The 16,959-nt window shown below is 39.5% G+C and overlaps 1 protein-coding gene across 4 annotated transcripts in view; it reads right to left on the bottom strand.

Moving 5' to 3' along the window:
• The window catches only part of LOC109855726 (spermatogenesis-associated protein 13), a 51,961-nt gene that overhangs the window by 18,823 nt on the left and 16,179 nt on the right, over positions 1 to 16,959 (bottom strand). For all 4 annotated transcript variants that reach the window (XM_020430265.1, XM_020430264.1, XM_020430266.1 and 1 more), the window contains 2 exons: positions 3,443 to 3,551; positions 1,286 to 1,413 (listed from right to left, as the gene is read on the bottom strand). In XM_020430265.1, the coding sequence (XP_020285854.1) occupies positions 1,286 to 1,413; positions 3,443 to 3,551 (237 nt within the window). The remainder of the gene's footprint in view (positions 1 to 1,285; positions 1,414 to 3,442; positions 3,552 to 16,959) is intronic.

Below are 16,959 nucleotides of genomic sequence, written 5' to 3'. Positions count from 1 at the left end.
ATGAAGTCATTTAGATATTTTATCGTAATAAATATTTGTATATACGTGAAATGATTTTAGTTGTTTTAATAATTGAAGACCATAGTTCGCGATAATAATTCGAATTGCTTTAAATTGAAATTCTTGAATTATTTAGTCGATTAAATTGTTCATTATTAATTGCAACATGATGTGTTTTACATAATAAAAAATTATATACACACACGTATCACACACATGTATTTATCAAATACACGCAACGCGTTAATATATTCCTCTCTAGAGTTGCAATTAAATTTTCAAGATACTAATAAATAAATTAATTGTGTGGCGGCACAAAAGTTTCGCGAGTAGAATAGAATGAAATACAAAAAAAAAAAAAACAAAAAAAAAAAAAGTCTTAACGAGCACGTCGACAACGATGAGTCGTCAACCACGACTAAAGAACTTCTCAAGTACGTTTCAAGTGCATCTTTCCGTTATTTCATTCCTGTTGCAAACTTTCCTCGAGAGTTCTTTATTACGCGAAATATCCGATTCGAATAGCGTTTCTATTTTTTTTTTTTGTAAAAATTTTCACAAAAAGAAATTCACAGCTCGCAGACAGAATTTTTTTTTTTTATTGTCGCCGTCGAATGTCGACATGAATATGTTCGGATCACGTTCGGACGGGATTGCTTCTATTTTCAGCGGAGTTGCACAATATATATATATATTAGAGAACAGAGAGTCGGCAGATTTCATAAGTTAGCTACAACCCTCCAGGTGTTTATAAATGAGAGAAGAGACCCCATATCGACGGAATAGCTGCACAGCGCGGGAGAGATCAGAATGGAAAATTCTCAAACCGCCTTTATCGTCGCGACCACCCTTCGCGCGTCGCCCTTTCGAAGAGACCCTGGGTTCAGAATGCAAGAGAGTGCCACCAGCGACGTTTCCGAGAGAGAAAAAAAAAAAAACATTCTTTGCCTTTGATTTCGCCGGATTTGATCGCACTTTGATTTGCCGCAATTTTCGGCAACTAAAATTTGTAATTTTCGAGAGATCAACTAATTCGCGAAACAAATGCACTAATTACTCTTAGCGCTAATATATCGTTATTTACACTTTTAGAAAGTTTATAGTCGCGTAGATAATAATGTGGTTTAATTCAATTTACTTCATTTGCAGGTGGAATAAATGCGTTTCTGTGTGTGACGCGGAATTGTACATTTCACAGAATTAATATCGCGACGAGGGATATTATTTAATTCATGAATATTAATACCGACTCGATTTTCGAGACGATACACGTATATATACATACCCGTCATGATCCCTGTCCAAAAGTGCGGGTGTGCTCGAGGCTTTGATTCGCCTTTGAGCTTTGCTGAGACCGGGATTCCGCCTTCTTTCTCTCCCGGCGTGGCCGCTCGTTCTGTAATCGTGCAGAGGCTGAAACGAAATAACACACATTCAAGTAGCCGTGAATACATCAGATTTATTCTCTCTCCGGACAGATATTTCAGAACAATATTACTCATTTCTTAATAAGAATTCAATAGACCGAAAGGGGTCGGCGTCTGTTTGTCCAGCGCCGCCCCCTGATGAGGCGCGCGTAAAGAAAAATATATATATATATTATTGATGACAATTGATAACCCCCCGCGCGCGCGAGAAAGTTGCGTTAACGTGTATCTTTCCCACGATTCGCACCAGGCACGCACGAATGCGCTTGATCACTCTCGTATCTTTGTATCGAGATGCCGGTTAGCGCGCTCCGGCCAAGTTACCCCGTCTAATATTATATTGCTAAGTGGGTCACCCGGCAACCCGGAGTTTATTTAAAATCCGCGTCACTTTTTCGCCGCTTTTTAAACACGAGATTGACAAATTTTTCGTCCCTCCTCTCCCCTCTCCGACAAAAATAAAAGTAAAAATATAAATAATTTGCATTTTTACATTTTTGCATTTGTATCAAATTTTGCCGCTGCGCAAAATACCAGAATTTTTTGTTACTTCGTGTACTATTTATTTATCATATCTGGATAAATGCGAAAATACTATAAATCGTTGCAACTTTGTTATATTTTTTTGTTATATATTTTACGCGCTTATATATGTTGCAACATTTATGGAAAAAAAAAAAAAAAAAAAACCATCACGTAGAATTCCGCGCGTTCGAAACGTCCGGCTTCCGATTGCGCTACGCGTGCAGAAACGCGCGTAGATATATACCGTCGGTTCGACACGATGGACGTACATACGTTACGAACGAACTGACACACGAACCGCCGTCGCTGCGGATGATGCATGTAGGTCGTTGCCAGCCGACCGCGGTACGTACATGCATATACGTAGACGACCGCAGTCGCGTGCAGCGAGTGCATCTCGACGCGCGTCCACACGCGGCCGGAGACGTCACCGGCATCGGTGCCATTACTCACGCGTCGCCGATCGATGATCACTTCCGCGTAATTACGCGCATCTCGGTTAGAGACGCGCGGCGACACGAAAATTTCATTTCACGACGACGACGACGACGTCGAGAAATTTTTCTCAAGATTTTTACAACACGCCGCAAAAAAGTTCGGAGATTAAATAGACGATGAGTGATTTTGCGGACGAAATTGAATTTCTCTCTTCCGGTGCATTCGTTGAGCCCCTTCGTTTTCTTACAACCGACAGGTAGACGAAAATTAACGATATCGGAAATGAGGGACAATGAAAAATGACGGTTTTACCGTTTTCCGAAGTTCGTGATGACACAAGTTTAAAATTAATTGATTTTTAGAATGGAATTTCACATCGACGCAACAAATAGAGAATTTTTTGTTTCGTTATACGATCGAGTTTCTACGTTTGTCTTTGTTTTCGGTTTGCTACATTAGCGCACCTGTGAACCTGGAAAATTAATTATTGCAGTCGGACGATCACGTACTTATATATATCGTGTAGTATAACGCGCGCGAGGAGGAACCGGAAGATAAGCGGCGGTAGCTTGAGGTCGGCTTAATTAAACCCCAGAATGTCTCGTACGATTAACTCGACCGTCGTATGGCGGTAGTAAGTTTGCAGAGATTTACGACAGAGTATATGTCGCGAACAGAGAGTCGTTCCGCGTTGTGATTTACCATATTATTGCAGCAAATCGTTACATTTCGGTGCATCACGCGCGCGCGCGCGCGTTTTCAGTTCTTCTCCGAGAGAGTCCGTTGCGCGATCGTTCTCTCAACAAAAATTACGAAAGACACAACAATTCTCTCATTAATGTGATAAATCAAAGCAAAATTTTTCTCTCACAAGAAACAAAAATTAAAATATCTTGTTGAGACTTAAAAAAATAAAATAAAATAAATTATTTTTATCTTGTAAGTATAAACCAATTCAATCGCAACCGAATTGTTCGCACGAGTTGTTCGCACTGGATAAAAAAAAAATATTCGCTCTTTCCCCCGATATAGGCGAGAATTGAAGTACTCACGGAAACGGGGGCTGTGTGAGACGTGACCTCTTCGACACGATGGAGTCTGCTCGGACTAGGACTGGATCGCTGCGAATCTGGCCCACGCTGCCAAGATGTCGACTTGTTGCTGCAGCAGAAAAAAAAAATAACAAAACTCATTTATTGAGGCTCCAATTATAAAATACTTTGTAAATGAGGATTCATTAAAGTGTATTTAACGATCGGTTATTATATATATTACGTTTGATTTATACATTGTACATGTACTTTTTTTTTAACGTCATTTTCAATTATACAATATGCACGATATTAATTACAATTATTTTAAAACGTTTTAAGATTTTTTTAAATTCGTATATGAAACTTCAACATTTTTCGCAACTGTGACAATTTTGTTCGCAATCCGATGACAGAAACGATCGAAAGAACTTATCGCATAGGTTTTCGTGTTCGCTGACGCAACTGACGTTATTTGATATACGCGCCGAGAGCTGAGATATACGCCGAGAGAGTGATTCAAAGACTTATTCATTCGTCTTTGACGCGAGAGTCTCGCTTACGATTGCAGAATCGTAAACGTGTGAGAGAGCATCGTTATCTCGATTAATTCGCATAAGCTTATTATCGCGGTGTTATCGATATTGGATTACAATGCGTGTACAGGCGCGATGCGTCGCCGTGCGGGTGATTAATCAATAATCACCGCACCGTGTATATGTGTGTGCGTGTGTGTGTGCGCGCGTGGGTCTTAATTAATGGGGTTGGAGAGGATCGGGGCACAGATGTAACATACGTCTCTCTCGGAGGTGCATCGCGTTATCTTAGTGGGTCGCGTGCGAGAGCGCGCCGCAAGACCGCCGCAGTGGATTTCACGTAATAAAATTACGTCGAATTAATTCGCGGACTCGGTTAATAACGCGGAAAAACGGTTTTCCGCCTCGCCGCTATCGTGCGTGCAGTTGACAGATGCACATTTGCGTTTTGCAGATATATATATATATATACCTTGTGTGTTGCAGATAACCGACCTACTTTCCATTATATAACGTTCATTCTTATAGAAATGACACGGCTATCGATCTCAGAAACGCCCCACGATCTTAGACTCTTAATGGAATTAGAATCTTAACGATCGTTAATACAATATATAAATGTTTTACACGATACAGTGTGCGTTGTGTGCATTACATTTTTCACAACTGTACAAAAGATATAATATAAATTATTGTTATATTATTATTATAAACGCGCACATTATTTTACGCGCTATTGTTAATTATGAGAAGCGAAATTTTTCAATATCTATTGTTTTTTTTTTTTCAAATTGCAAATTTCGGTGTGTAATTTGTTCTCGCGCTGTTATTTGAAACAGCGAAACACACACGCGTGACACCGGAAAAACGTGTACAAAGCAAACAAAAAAAAGAGAAACAATTGTGTTATATGATCAATAAATTGGTTTTTCTCCGTTTCGACGGGAAGTCGTTCGATTTCGATTGCGGCTCTCGCGAGTGTGGAACGCCGCGAAAGAAGACGTGGAAAAACCAAAAATATTTTCGTAATAAATTACGGCGGAGCACACACGGCTTATCGTCCTGACGCGATAATGGGCGCGATGTTGTAAGTTATGGGGTCAAGGGTCGTCAGGTACAATTTGTAACTTAACGTTTCGTTTCGTACCGATAGCTCTGCGCACACAAAGACGGCGATTAATCTCGTTCGGATTGTCGAGAGAGACAATAATCTAGGGTTAGATATCATACGCGCGGCGGACCTAAGTGACGTGGGTTCAACTTTCTACTCGCAAAACGAAACGCAAAGTGCACGCAAAATTGCAGAGTATCTGATAAAAAAAAATCTCGAGAATCTCTCATAAAGATGTTGCTCGTTGGAAAAAATCGAAAGATCATCTCAGAAAATTGTTTTTTTGTATGCGCAATTATTAAGAATAATTATACAACTTCTTGTATAGATAATTAATTAATTGCCAATTTAAAATCAGAAAATAATTCCAGAAAGTCTCCAGAAACTTTTTTTTCGACTTGCGCTCGAAAAAAAAAAAGATAGAGAGACATTCATATGATTTATCTATGAGAAGAAGAAATCGGACCGCGAGAAAGAGAAAGAGAATCTCGGCGGGTCGAAGAAATCGGACCGAGATCATCAGGTTGAAGGCGCGAGACGGAATTCGAGAAATCACTTCGCGCGGTCTTGGATTTCTCACGGTGGCGCTTCGTCACGTAAGCGCGCCTCGTGTAAGTCTTATTAGAAACTTTGCGACGAGAGCATGACGTACTCACGATCGTCAAATGGTGAAAGGCGATAATCGACGCCGCGCGCGAACGAACGAGCGCGCTCACGCCGCGGTCGGGAAAAAAATAAAAAAATAAAAAAGAAAAGTCAAGAAAAAAAGAAAGTTCTCAACGACGGCGACGATTGTACCAATTGAAAAGGCAGCAGGCCATACCTAGAGGCGCTCGCGGCGCGGGTTCATCGATTTATTCCACTTTCTACGTGTCGACCGATCGAAACCAGCGCGAGAACGTCATCGTCTTCCCCTCGCGTGATAGGAACGCTCGAACCGTCATCCGAAACACAACCGACAGGATTTACTTAACCCCTTCGAAGATGAACGACGTGTAGTTGATTCTTTCGCGAAAGATCGGTACACGATGTTGACTCTGCTCGCCGTCATGTTAAACCTTCTCTCTTGTTCTCATCCGGCTGGCGGAAAGGCGCGTTCGAGAGCAGCACAGCTTCGTCTCGAGCTTCTAATTTTTTATTCTGTCGTGTACCGATCATAACGGAAGATTAAATCGATCGTGAAAATTAATTATAAGTTATTCATCTTCTAGCTAAAGAGAGAGAGAGATTAATGGTTCACTGATTTTCTCGTGTAAGTGTCAATCAATTTGTTATATTGAGATTATATAAGAGAGAAACAAATTACAAAAAAAAAAAAACAAAATTATTAAACACATCTCCACGCGCGGAGACTCATCGTCTATAAAAACAAATTTCAATTAAAAGATTATATACGCGCGTGTTTTTCATTAAAAAAAAAAAAAAAAGTAAGTCCGTTTGTTCGGAAAACCTCATACGAGTAAGTGGGAAATAGACATTTCGAGATATCAGAAAACTTGTATCTGGAAACGACGCGCATCTGACGTACGTAGGACGGCGCTATTATGAAATATGACATGTTAAAGTTTGATGGATGATTACAAAAAGCGTCTCGCATGTCTGACGGCGCGCAAGATCTAATATTTACCGTCTGTTCCGTGGAAACTACGTCACCTGCCGCACGGCACGATCGAAGGATATTGGCACATCGTGCGTGGTATACACAAGCGGAGTATCTGCCCTCCGTGGCTGCGATACGTGCTCGCGGACTAGATTCACCGGATCCTTTCCGTTGCTCGCGGAAATGCGTCATTTTTGCGCCGCGCCGTGGAAAACACACGGCGCAAACATCGCCGAGCAATATCTCTCAAGGCTGTGTGAAGTTTTTACGTCTAATTTGCGTTGCCATAAATGTGCGCGTTGCATCAAGATTTCCCTCCCGGAGATTGAGAAACGAAAACGAAATACTTTCATCGCCGTTTTTATATCATGTCTTCATTTTAATTCGTTGCGCAGCGCAACGAATGTTTCCCTACCGGACACATTAATTTATTTACAGCCGCTATTTATTTACATACATATACATTGGTTTCGTTTTCTTTTTTCGTCGTTTGTATTTTATAAATCTACGTTGATATGTAGTTAATATTTTTACACTGCGTATAGAATCTGACGAAAAGATTTTTAAGGACAAAATACCCAACATTACGTAATATTACATAATAATAAAACACACGGTATTAATCAAATTAATTATATTTGTTATATATATATATATATATATATATATATATTGTGGATACATAAATTCTATTTTTTCAGAGAAAGAACTATTTCTTCTAGCCGCATTTTCCACTCTCTCGTCTGCTCTAAAGATAAACGCGAAATTTTCCCCACACAGTGTGGTATACTATATAACGTCGGCTTATAAAATTCTTTTTCACCGTAACTCTCTTTACAAAGTAACTTTACGAAGAAAAGGATTGATGTAATTCTCTTAGCCGCGGTTTCTATCGAAGCGCAGCAAACTCGCCCGGGGCGCCAAAATACCAGGATCGGCCCTTGCGTGTGTGGGTGGGTGTGCTCACGCTGGTGGGCAATAACCGGTCGTAAAATCTTACCGGTTTCGCAATGCGGCTCCCCGCGGCTCCGCAGCTGCGTCTTATGAATGTAACGTACTTGGTACGGAGATTTTTCTCTCGTCGTCTCTACTTGTGCTCTCTCGTGTAAAGAGAGACGCGCGCGCACGCGCGGATTCCAGCAGATGAATACACGAGAGATTTTTCCCTTTCAGCGGACACACCCCGTCGCATTAAACTGATGTAAGATCCACGTTATGTATGATCGTTTTATCGGTGCTACAACGACTGCTGACCGTCGTAACGCCCATAGTAATTCGCACAACATATCACTCCGACTTGTGAAAGACGCTTCCGCAGAGAAGAAGATACCGTTACAAAACTATTAAAAGATTTCATGTAATAACCGGAGTTGAATAATGTTCAATGTTGCCTGTATACAATGCAATTTATTTGAAAAGTATATAGTTGTGTCTCAGTTCGAGAGTTTTAACGAGAATCTCTAGAGATCCAACGAGAATGTAATATAAACACGTATATTAAATATTAAATATGTTTTTTATAAAGAATATAAAATATATATATATAATAAAACAATATCTATATATATAGATAAATATAGATAAATATAGATATATAATATATATAGATATTTTCTTGTATGTTTTATATATTATGTAATTATATGTAATACGTGTGTGTGTGTGTGTGAAAGAGAGAAATTTTCCAGTGGATGGTAATCACGCGCAATTATTCGCGGTTATGCATAAAAACGACTTGAAAATATATCTCAATTAAAAGTGCGAGATCAAGTAAAATTAAAATTAATTAGCATATAATTTACAAGCCACGGTAGCCACGGTAGCTACGCGTCCACACGAAATGCGTATGTTTGCTCGGTAAATTTTCGCTTTTCGCTCTTTCTCTTTCTCTCTCTCTCTCTGGTGTTAAAAGAATTGCTTAATAGCCACTGTATGCGGTACCACGCTGTTTGTCGGATGAATATACATTGCGCGTGCCGTAAAAGAGATTCTATATATTTGGTAAATTATCGAATCGTTAAATCATTCACAACGCCGCGTCGCGTCGCGCTCCGGTGATTTCTCTTTTTTTTTTTTTTTTTTTTTTCCCCCCGGCATTTTCAAGGATTCAGGACTTTCGCAACTCGCGCGCGAACGCTAAAACGGGATTACGCGGGCGTTTATCGATTACGTTGTTAATAGCTCGCGCGGCCCATACATTAACCGCGGGGTCGTTCGATGCCGACGTTCGCGTCGCCGAAACTCTTTCTCGGCTGTTATATGCACAGTTTATGCGCTGGAGCGCACATGATGCCGCCGGATGTTGGCGGACTCCTCTTTCCGCTCCTATTGTGAGTTTCGTATCTACTCGCGTGTCACGGTGTCTCGTTGTCACTTGACTTTGCATAATCCGCGAAATCGCGTAGAATTTGCAACACGCAAGTCAAGTCTAACTCTCACCAGCAATTGTGAAAATGTAAAATATATTGTGCGCGTATAATTCCGCAATGTTATTTTATATCGTTGTATTTTTTACGCGTGAATACGTGACTACTCCCCGTCTCTCTCTCTCTCTCTCTCTCCCGAGAGATAAACCATTAAAAGTTAATAATAATCCAATTCGACACCGAATAAATCAAACTAAAGATATTGATGTTAAAAAAAAAAAAATAAAATCCACGAATGATATCGAAATTTGTGAACGAGAATCTCTGAATATTAGCTTCGCACTGAAAACTCAAAAAGCAATCATATTTATTTATAATTCTACATGTTATATAAAATATAGATGATATATATTGTAAAAATAAACATTGTACGATCGATGAGAGAATTATATACATTTACAATTACAGAGATAAGAGGATTACACGACAAATGTGTATAATATCGCGATGTAACATCTGGAATAAAATATTTATAGTCGAGCGCGACCCTGTTATTTTTTTTTTTTTTTCCTCATAAATCCACAGCAGGTTTGGTCGCGACGCGGTCGTAAATCGAATGACGTTTTCTCGATTCACCTCAACAAACGTCCACCGATAAAGAGAGATTTTGTAGACTATAAAAAATCGATCCTAGAACCCGCGTTTGTATGCACGCTTAACGCACATAGTCAATTCACGTGCTCTGTACGTGAGATTTCGGTCGTTCCAAAGTGAGATTTTCAATTTTGTCGCGCAAAAAACATTGGAATTTAAATTTAAAATATTCCCATCGGGACAGGCATTGTGTTCATGTAAGTGTTCCGCGTGAAATAAATGCGCGGGTTATATATTCTCGTGAACCGAAGCAAAGGTGTTTAATTTATAACAGTAATCTAAAATAAACGAAAAAGTTTTTAAGTTTCGCGTACAAACGTGAAAAAAATCGAAATAAACTATAGACGACGCTTTTGAAAACTGAAAAATTAGCATTATTCTAAATTTAAGATCATTTAAAAATTATCTTTTCGACACTTAAAAAATTAAAATGTGTATATGCACAAAAATAAATATAAAATGATATATATACTTTTTTTTTAATTAAAACTTGAGATATTTAATGACGTTTCTCTTCCATCAATTCGCACTTACGGATATTGATATCAATCGGTATTTATCTTTGTATAATTCTTTTTCGGCATTTCCGCGGTCTCGGATTTTTCAAAAAGTCGAGAGTCCCCGGACTGATTTATGTTAACCGTAGAAATCACCTGCGAGACGAAGAGACCGCCCGAAGGGACAAAGCGACGTCGCTGGGTGGTCGGTGGGATACATAAAGTCCGCCCCGCGCGTTCGTAGAGAACACATTTGCGACGAGTCTGTATATATACCTATTGATATATGATTCCGTCTTTTGTCGACGAACTCTTCTTTATCTTCCTCGTCTTGTCTTATTTTCTTTATCTTCTCGTCCGCCGCCGCCGCTCTCTCTCTCTCGGCGTCCCCGCTACAATAAATCATAAGTTTAAAGTGATGCACCGAGGTTTGGACCTCGCGGGAATGCACCACAATGCGGAGTTACGTGGCGCGCAAAGGGAATTACATTTTGACGGCTCTGTGCAATATAAAACGAAACAATAATCCCGAACAATTTATTATACAAATGGTAAATAAGTTTTCAATCAGTTGTTTTTATGACATTTGTTTTTCATTATTTATTGAGCGCGAACGATTTGAATCTCTCGTCGAGAGACCTGTCAGAGAGGTAGTCTCGCACCTCATTACGTAGTTCTCGCGTTTGAAAATTTGAATTAAAAAAAAGCTTTTAATACACGAAAAAAAAAAAGATTTGCTAGAATAGCAAGAAATTAGTTACTTATATGGCCAGCAAAAAAAAACATTTGTTAAGTTTAGTAAAATTTTTGTTATGCCAACAAAACATTTGTTTTGATGAAACAAAAAATTTCGTAGGGTCAACCATTTTTCTTGCCGACCGTGTAATAGCAAAACTTTTTTTTTTCCGTGTAGAAGGTCACCTACTGTCGCGGAGAAAGTATCGACCGCGTATAATCGTGAATATCATCAAAAGTTTGAATTACACGAGCGAGTTTCGAGATGCGTTTCCTCCGCGGCCGGATAACACATTCCGGCAGCGGAGGACGAGGTGGTTCCGAGAGAGGATGCATGTCCCGTGAATACGCGTCTCGCGTGAAAGCCGATACGGTCCCCTCCCCCCACGCGATGCGTGACCCTACTCGCTACACGGCTATTGAATTTCAATTTGCGATATCGCTGTCTAATTAATACGATCCTCCTCTATATGTGCGTACACGTTTCTCGCGTCTGGTACTAACCCGTGACTCTCGAGCTCTTCCGAGCCCCTGGAAAATCTATTAATTCGTTCCCACGAATTGGCCGTTCGACACGTTCCGCAAATACATTCATTCGCGCGTGACACACATTCGTTCGCGATCTTGCGATTTTCAATGCGACAAGCAAACATTTTGCTTGCAAATGTGAATTTCTATCTTGATGATTTGATCAAAACACCATCTCTCTCTTTCACCTTTTCTCTCGTCGGGTTTCTACACTTTTTTTTTTTTTTTTAATTTATTTCTATTTCAGTTCCGTGATAAAAGAGAGACTTTGAGAAGATGCCAGTGCGATCGAATTTTAATGGAAGAAAATTGAAGAATCGGAAATTGTTTCAAGCAAAGATTACGTACGAAATCTTTTGACTTCTCTTCCTGTTATCGAATATATAACTCGAGAGAATACCAGACCGAACATTGTCGAACGTACCAGCTCGCGAGTTGACTTATGCACAACGAATCCTAGGTTAATTCTTGTGTTATAACAAGAACGACGATTAAGTCGGATTTTCCGTTCATCCGAAAGTCGAGGAGAGACTTATCAAACTACAGGTATGTATGTAGAATCTCTGGTGTATCTATCTCACATGTTCAGCTTCCCAGAGACCAACTTTCGCGGTTTCCTCAAACTTTGTAATGGTTTTACCGAATGAAATCTCCGTGCTAAGCGGATTAATAGCACAGATCCGCGGACCGGATCATGCTTAGTGGAAGTTGGCTATTCCCTGGTGGAATAAGAGCCGGAGAATGTTACTTTGCTCGTGAGGTGTAACAGTTTTGGAAACAAAACGGCACATCCAGCGTGCACGTAAATTAATTTGCTGTTATAAAATTATTAATAATAACGGTAATTAATAATATAATACTAATAATTATTGTTACATATATTATGCAATATTGTTTTTAATACAAGTTTAATTATTAGATGTTGATTATACACGATGTCTCTGAAAAATTTTGACACAGCCGAAGTGTGAAGATAAATTGGGTCAATTTGAACAGAAAAAAAGTCTTGTACTATTTTGCAAATATTCGCAATAGATATTGAGTGATTAATTAATACATGTGACGCAATATGCGCGCGGGAAGCAATGATCCGGACTCAGTAGGCGTGTATGATTTTTTCAGTTGTATAAAGAAAATCGGTGCTTACTTCGTGCAATCTCCTAAAAGATGAAGAGAATAAGAGGCGGAATAGACAAACGAGTGACGCAGCTTCTTGCGATCAGTTGATTTTCACAACTGAAAATCATACACGCCATACAGAGTCCGGATCGACCATCGCTTTCCACACGGGGAAATTTTTGATCACATGGATCAATTAATCACTCCATAACTATTGCGAATTTTGCAAAATGGTACATGGACTTTTTGCTTCAAATTACTTCAATCTACCTTCGCACTTCTGTGTCAAAATTTTTCAGACACCCTGTATATATCAACAATAAATTTTTCATTAATATTAATCAAATATAATTATTATAGTATTGTATCATATATGTATATATTTTTATAATTTCTAATAATATTTAATTTTACATTTAACATTTTTTCAGGATATTGCAAAATAAATTTTACGTTCCTCGGGTTACATTCTCTAAGTCACGTATCGGAAAAGGAAAAATATCGGTGACATAAAGTCTGTACAAGGGAAACGGATCGTTTTCCATAACATGACTCGTCGAGCCCGGGAACAAATCAGTGTTAACCTCTTTTATTGTTACATACAATTTTCGCAAAATCGATAACCGGGTCGTTCTCGACGGGCAGGGAATCGCAAAGAAATCCGCGTCATGCGCGACCCGACAAAATACACCGGTTTAAATATGACGAAATTCGATCTACATAGAGGTGATACGTTACTCTACCGTATTATAATAAAGCTCTGATTGCGACAAAGAGACTGTGCGCGCGTATTACAAACCGAGACACGTGCGGTCGTACTTAAACAAACGTGACGCAGTTACCTGACTCGCGCAAAGAACAGGAGCATAAATTTCAAAGTTCTTGCGAGAGGTTTTTTCTTTCTTTTCTTTTTTTTTTTAAATTCTCTTCGGGTACTTTATCGTCAGCTCATTCCTATCTGAATATTCAAAGTCCGTTCTTTCGTAACACAGCGTTCGTATATAAGACTCTCATATCGCATAGCTTTTCGTGTATTTTCGTAATTTTTGTATTTCATGCCCCTCCGAGTATCTGACGTAACAAGAAGAAAACTTTCTTAATTCTGGCGCCGTGATATATTTGCGCGGACGCGTGTTTTTTTTTTTTTTTTTTTTTTCGCTTTCAACGCTCCCGTCGCGAGAAATCGTCGTATATAAATGTACGTTCATTTCATCATCGCTCGGCGGTTATTGCGCAAGAACGGTTTTTAATTTGAGATTTCAGTGTTAAGTAGAAGAGTCGAGTCCTCGTCGAGCCGAAGAGCAAACGTTTTACGGACGGCCGCGCGGATGATTTGCAACGGCGGATTTCTTTGTCGTGACAATGAAGAGCGACGACAAACGAGCGAAGAAAAGAAGTGGAGAAAAAAAAAAAAAAGAGGCGTGAAAGTCTCGGACGGGTTGATAAAAGGAATGTTGAAAGGAAGCGAATAACCGAGCGAGTTCCAATGTCAATGCTGACGGGAGGAATGACGACGTAATATAAAAAACAAAATAGTTATTCTCACAAACATGTTCGAACAAAACAAATTAACAAATTAATTTTTTCAAAATATATAATTCTGTATAGATTTTAATTAATGTGAAAAAAGTGTGTCAATTTATGTATATTAACATTTATTTACGACATTTCCATACAAAAAAAAAAAAAAAATTAATTAATTTCTAAAATATAACATCGCAAATATTATGTCTCATCTAGTTTTGTTTTTTCCTTTTCTCTAAACGCAATTTTAAAACTCACAATCCGCGCGACAATACGAGATAACGAAGTGGTCCGTCGATACTTCAACAGAGAGGGGGAAGAGAATAATATAAGAGTCTCTGACAATGAATGGCGAATCGTGAATGGAATAATAGTCGCGGCCGCACGACAATGGGATTCTTATATTCTTATTAGCAGACCGTTCCGAAAGGAAGGAAACATGAAATGTCGGGTTTAAAAACCCCGAGACGCACGGGCTGTCTTCTATAATAATTTATCGGAACGACACGGCACTTTTCGCTGAATACAAACGACGTAGACGGCGATGGCACGCGCCGGAAACCTGTCGCGACGTCAATGAGTTCCGACCGTGTGTGTTCCGACGGTATCCTGCGAGAAACAAAACCCACCTTCAGCTCGAAAACGCGCCTCGTTCGATTCATTAAAGAGAAAATTCATTCATCGTCCGACTCGTTAGCTTTTGTTTGCTCGATGTCTTTGAAATCTGTTGTGTACAAGTCGAAGGAAGCAAACTCGTTTTATTTTCAATTTAAACAAAAACTTGTTGTTACTTTCACTATAATTTTGCGCGTAGCAGACCGAGAATTATTACAAAACACAAAAGACGAAAAACAAAAGAGACATTACAGATCGGGCGGTGAGCAACAAATTTATCACGGGTTACCACGAGGCTCAAGTATCCCTTTAATAATGCGAAGACCTTTTAACACGACGATTCATCCCATTTGGAAGACGCGTTTGCGGAGGAGAATCGAGCGAAGTGCGCGAGCGTTCGAACTATCCCAATTTCGATTCGCCTCTTTCGTCCGGCCGGTGCTTATCCCGGGGATAAACTGCGCATAATAACAATCCCACGATCATCCAGCGCCTCATCATCGTGTGATCTACACAGATCGCGCGTTTCCCCCGGGTTCGCGCGGGTTAGTTCGAGAGAATCGGGCGCGAGAATTATCCTCTCCCGAAGGAATTGCCTCCCTTTTCTCTCACGTCGCAATTACCTTCAATTTCTGTGTAACAAGAGAAACGAATATTTTCCGCGCTTACTTTCGTAAACGCACGAATATTACTTCATTATTGCGCGAATACGTATAATTAGACGCGACGCGATCGCTAATAACAAAGTCCGTAGCTCTTTTTAAACGCACGGGGGTGATAATTGCGAGCGGCCGGCCGGCCGACCGACCGGCGAAAGTTCCCATGCGTGCATTTCGCTCTCTCAGGTGGGTACGCACATGTCCGCACGCATATCTGCATATCTGCGTACATTCGGCCGGCTGGTAGCCGCAAATGATTCCACAGCGGGATGCAGTCGCGCATGCATGCATGTTTCAGACACATCCGCTTTTATATATTTAAATCTCTCTAAAAGCGTACACGTTATCTCGCGCAAGTATCTCGCAAGAAATATACGGAGATGCGCGATAATTTATGGAGAAAATTTAGATTTTTTAAAATCAAACCGTTAAAAAACGTAAAATGTTGTTACCACACCGCCGTTCTTAATTAAAATGTCTTATATCTCGTATTTTTTTTTTTGCATGTTTCAAAGTATATATTGAAGTATTGGAAGTTCTACGCGTATGTTCCAAGCTTCTAAATGTGAAGCTAGAAACTTCCAAAGGCTCTGTAGACGTCTAAGAAAGTGTTTAACTTAGTTTTGTCCCAACTGCCGATGGCACAAACAAAAGAACCTTAGTTTTTTCGATTCTTCCGATATGCTAGATAGAATGTTTTAGGACCTGAGAAAACAATTTCTACCGTTTCATATTTTCGACGAGAGAGAAAAATCCTTGAAACTCACTGTTCTGTTGTTTCAGCGTAGCATGATGAAGTGTAATTAGTGCGCAACATGGAATTACGAGAATTATTCAAAGAATCTGAAAAGAGAAACAGGAACGCGATGATTGATTTCTCTCTCACATGCCGGGGCGCGACAATTTTTCAGACACATCCGTAACTGTTCTGCAAAATGTTGGCAGCTGGTATGCAACTAAATGAGGTCCATCCGAACCGGTTTCGGTCCGTCGTTCGCATCTGGACAAACATGTCCACGAAAAGAACGTCCGAAGAAAATGAGAAATACGCGTTACTATTTAAAAAAATGGAAGCGAACGATAAGATTGAAATAATTAATAATTAATATGTAGAAATAACACAAGTATATGTTGTACATTCTCAGGTTTTCTCTCTCCGGGGTTTTCTTACGGAGAAAAAAATTGTTAAAATATTTATAAATATATTTATAAATATAAAAAAACATTCTTTTTCATACACACCTCTTATATTTCAAAAACATATGTCGAACATGTATAAAATCTTTGTAGTTAAAATTTATGGCATATGATAAAACTTTTTCCGAAGGTTTTTCAAAGCGCGATAGATGTGCGACGCACACGTGTTCGCTCATGTTTTCTACTTATACTTTTCTTATCCATTTTTCTTTTTATTTTTTCTTTTTTTTTTTTTTTTTTTTTAGTTCGTCTTAGGATATCGGGAACGCCTGAGCATGTGCGGCAGCTGTTGCGTAGCATCCCGGCAAAAGCACATCTGCTGGTCGATGCAAGTCCTGCGCCGGTTCCTTCACCCGAGCTGTCCTTAAGGACTTTTGTTCTTTTTATCTTTTTTCCT

The sequence above is a fragment of the Pseudomyrmex gracilis genome, unplaced genomic scaffold (genome assembly GCF_002006095.1).
Source record: "Pseudomyrmex gracilis isolate BER0280 unplaced genomic scaffold, ASM200609v1 scaffold_96, whole genome shotgun sequence".
In the NCBI taxonomy this organism is placed as follows: Eukaryota; Metazoa; Arthropoda; class Insecta; order Hymenoptera; family Formicidae; genus Pseudomyrmex; species Pseudomyrmex gracilis.
The sequence above is the reverse complement of the archived record's forward strand: the minus strand, read 5'-3'. Positions and strand labels throughout refer to the sequence as shown.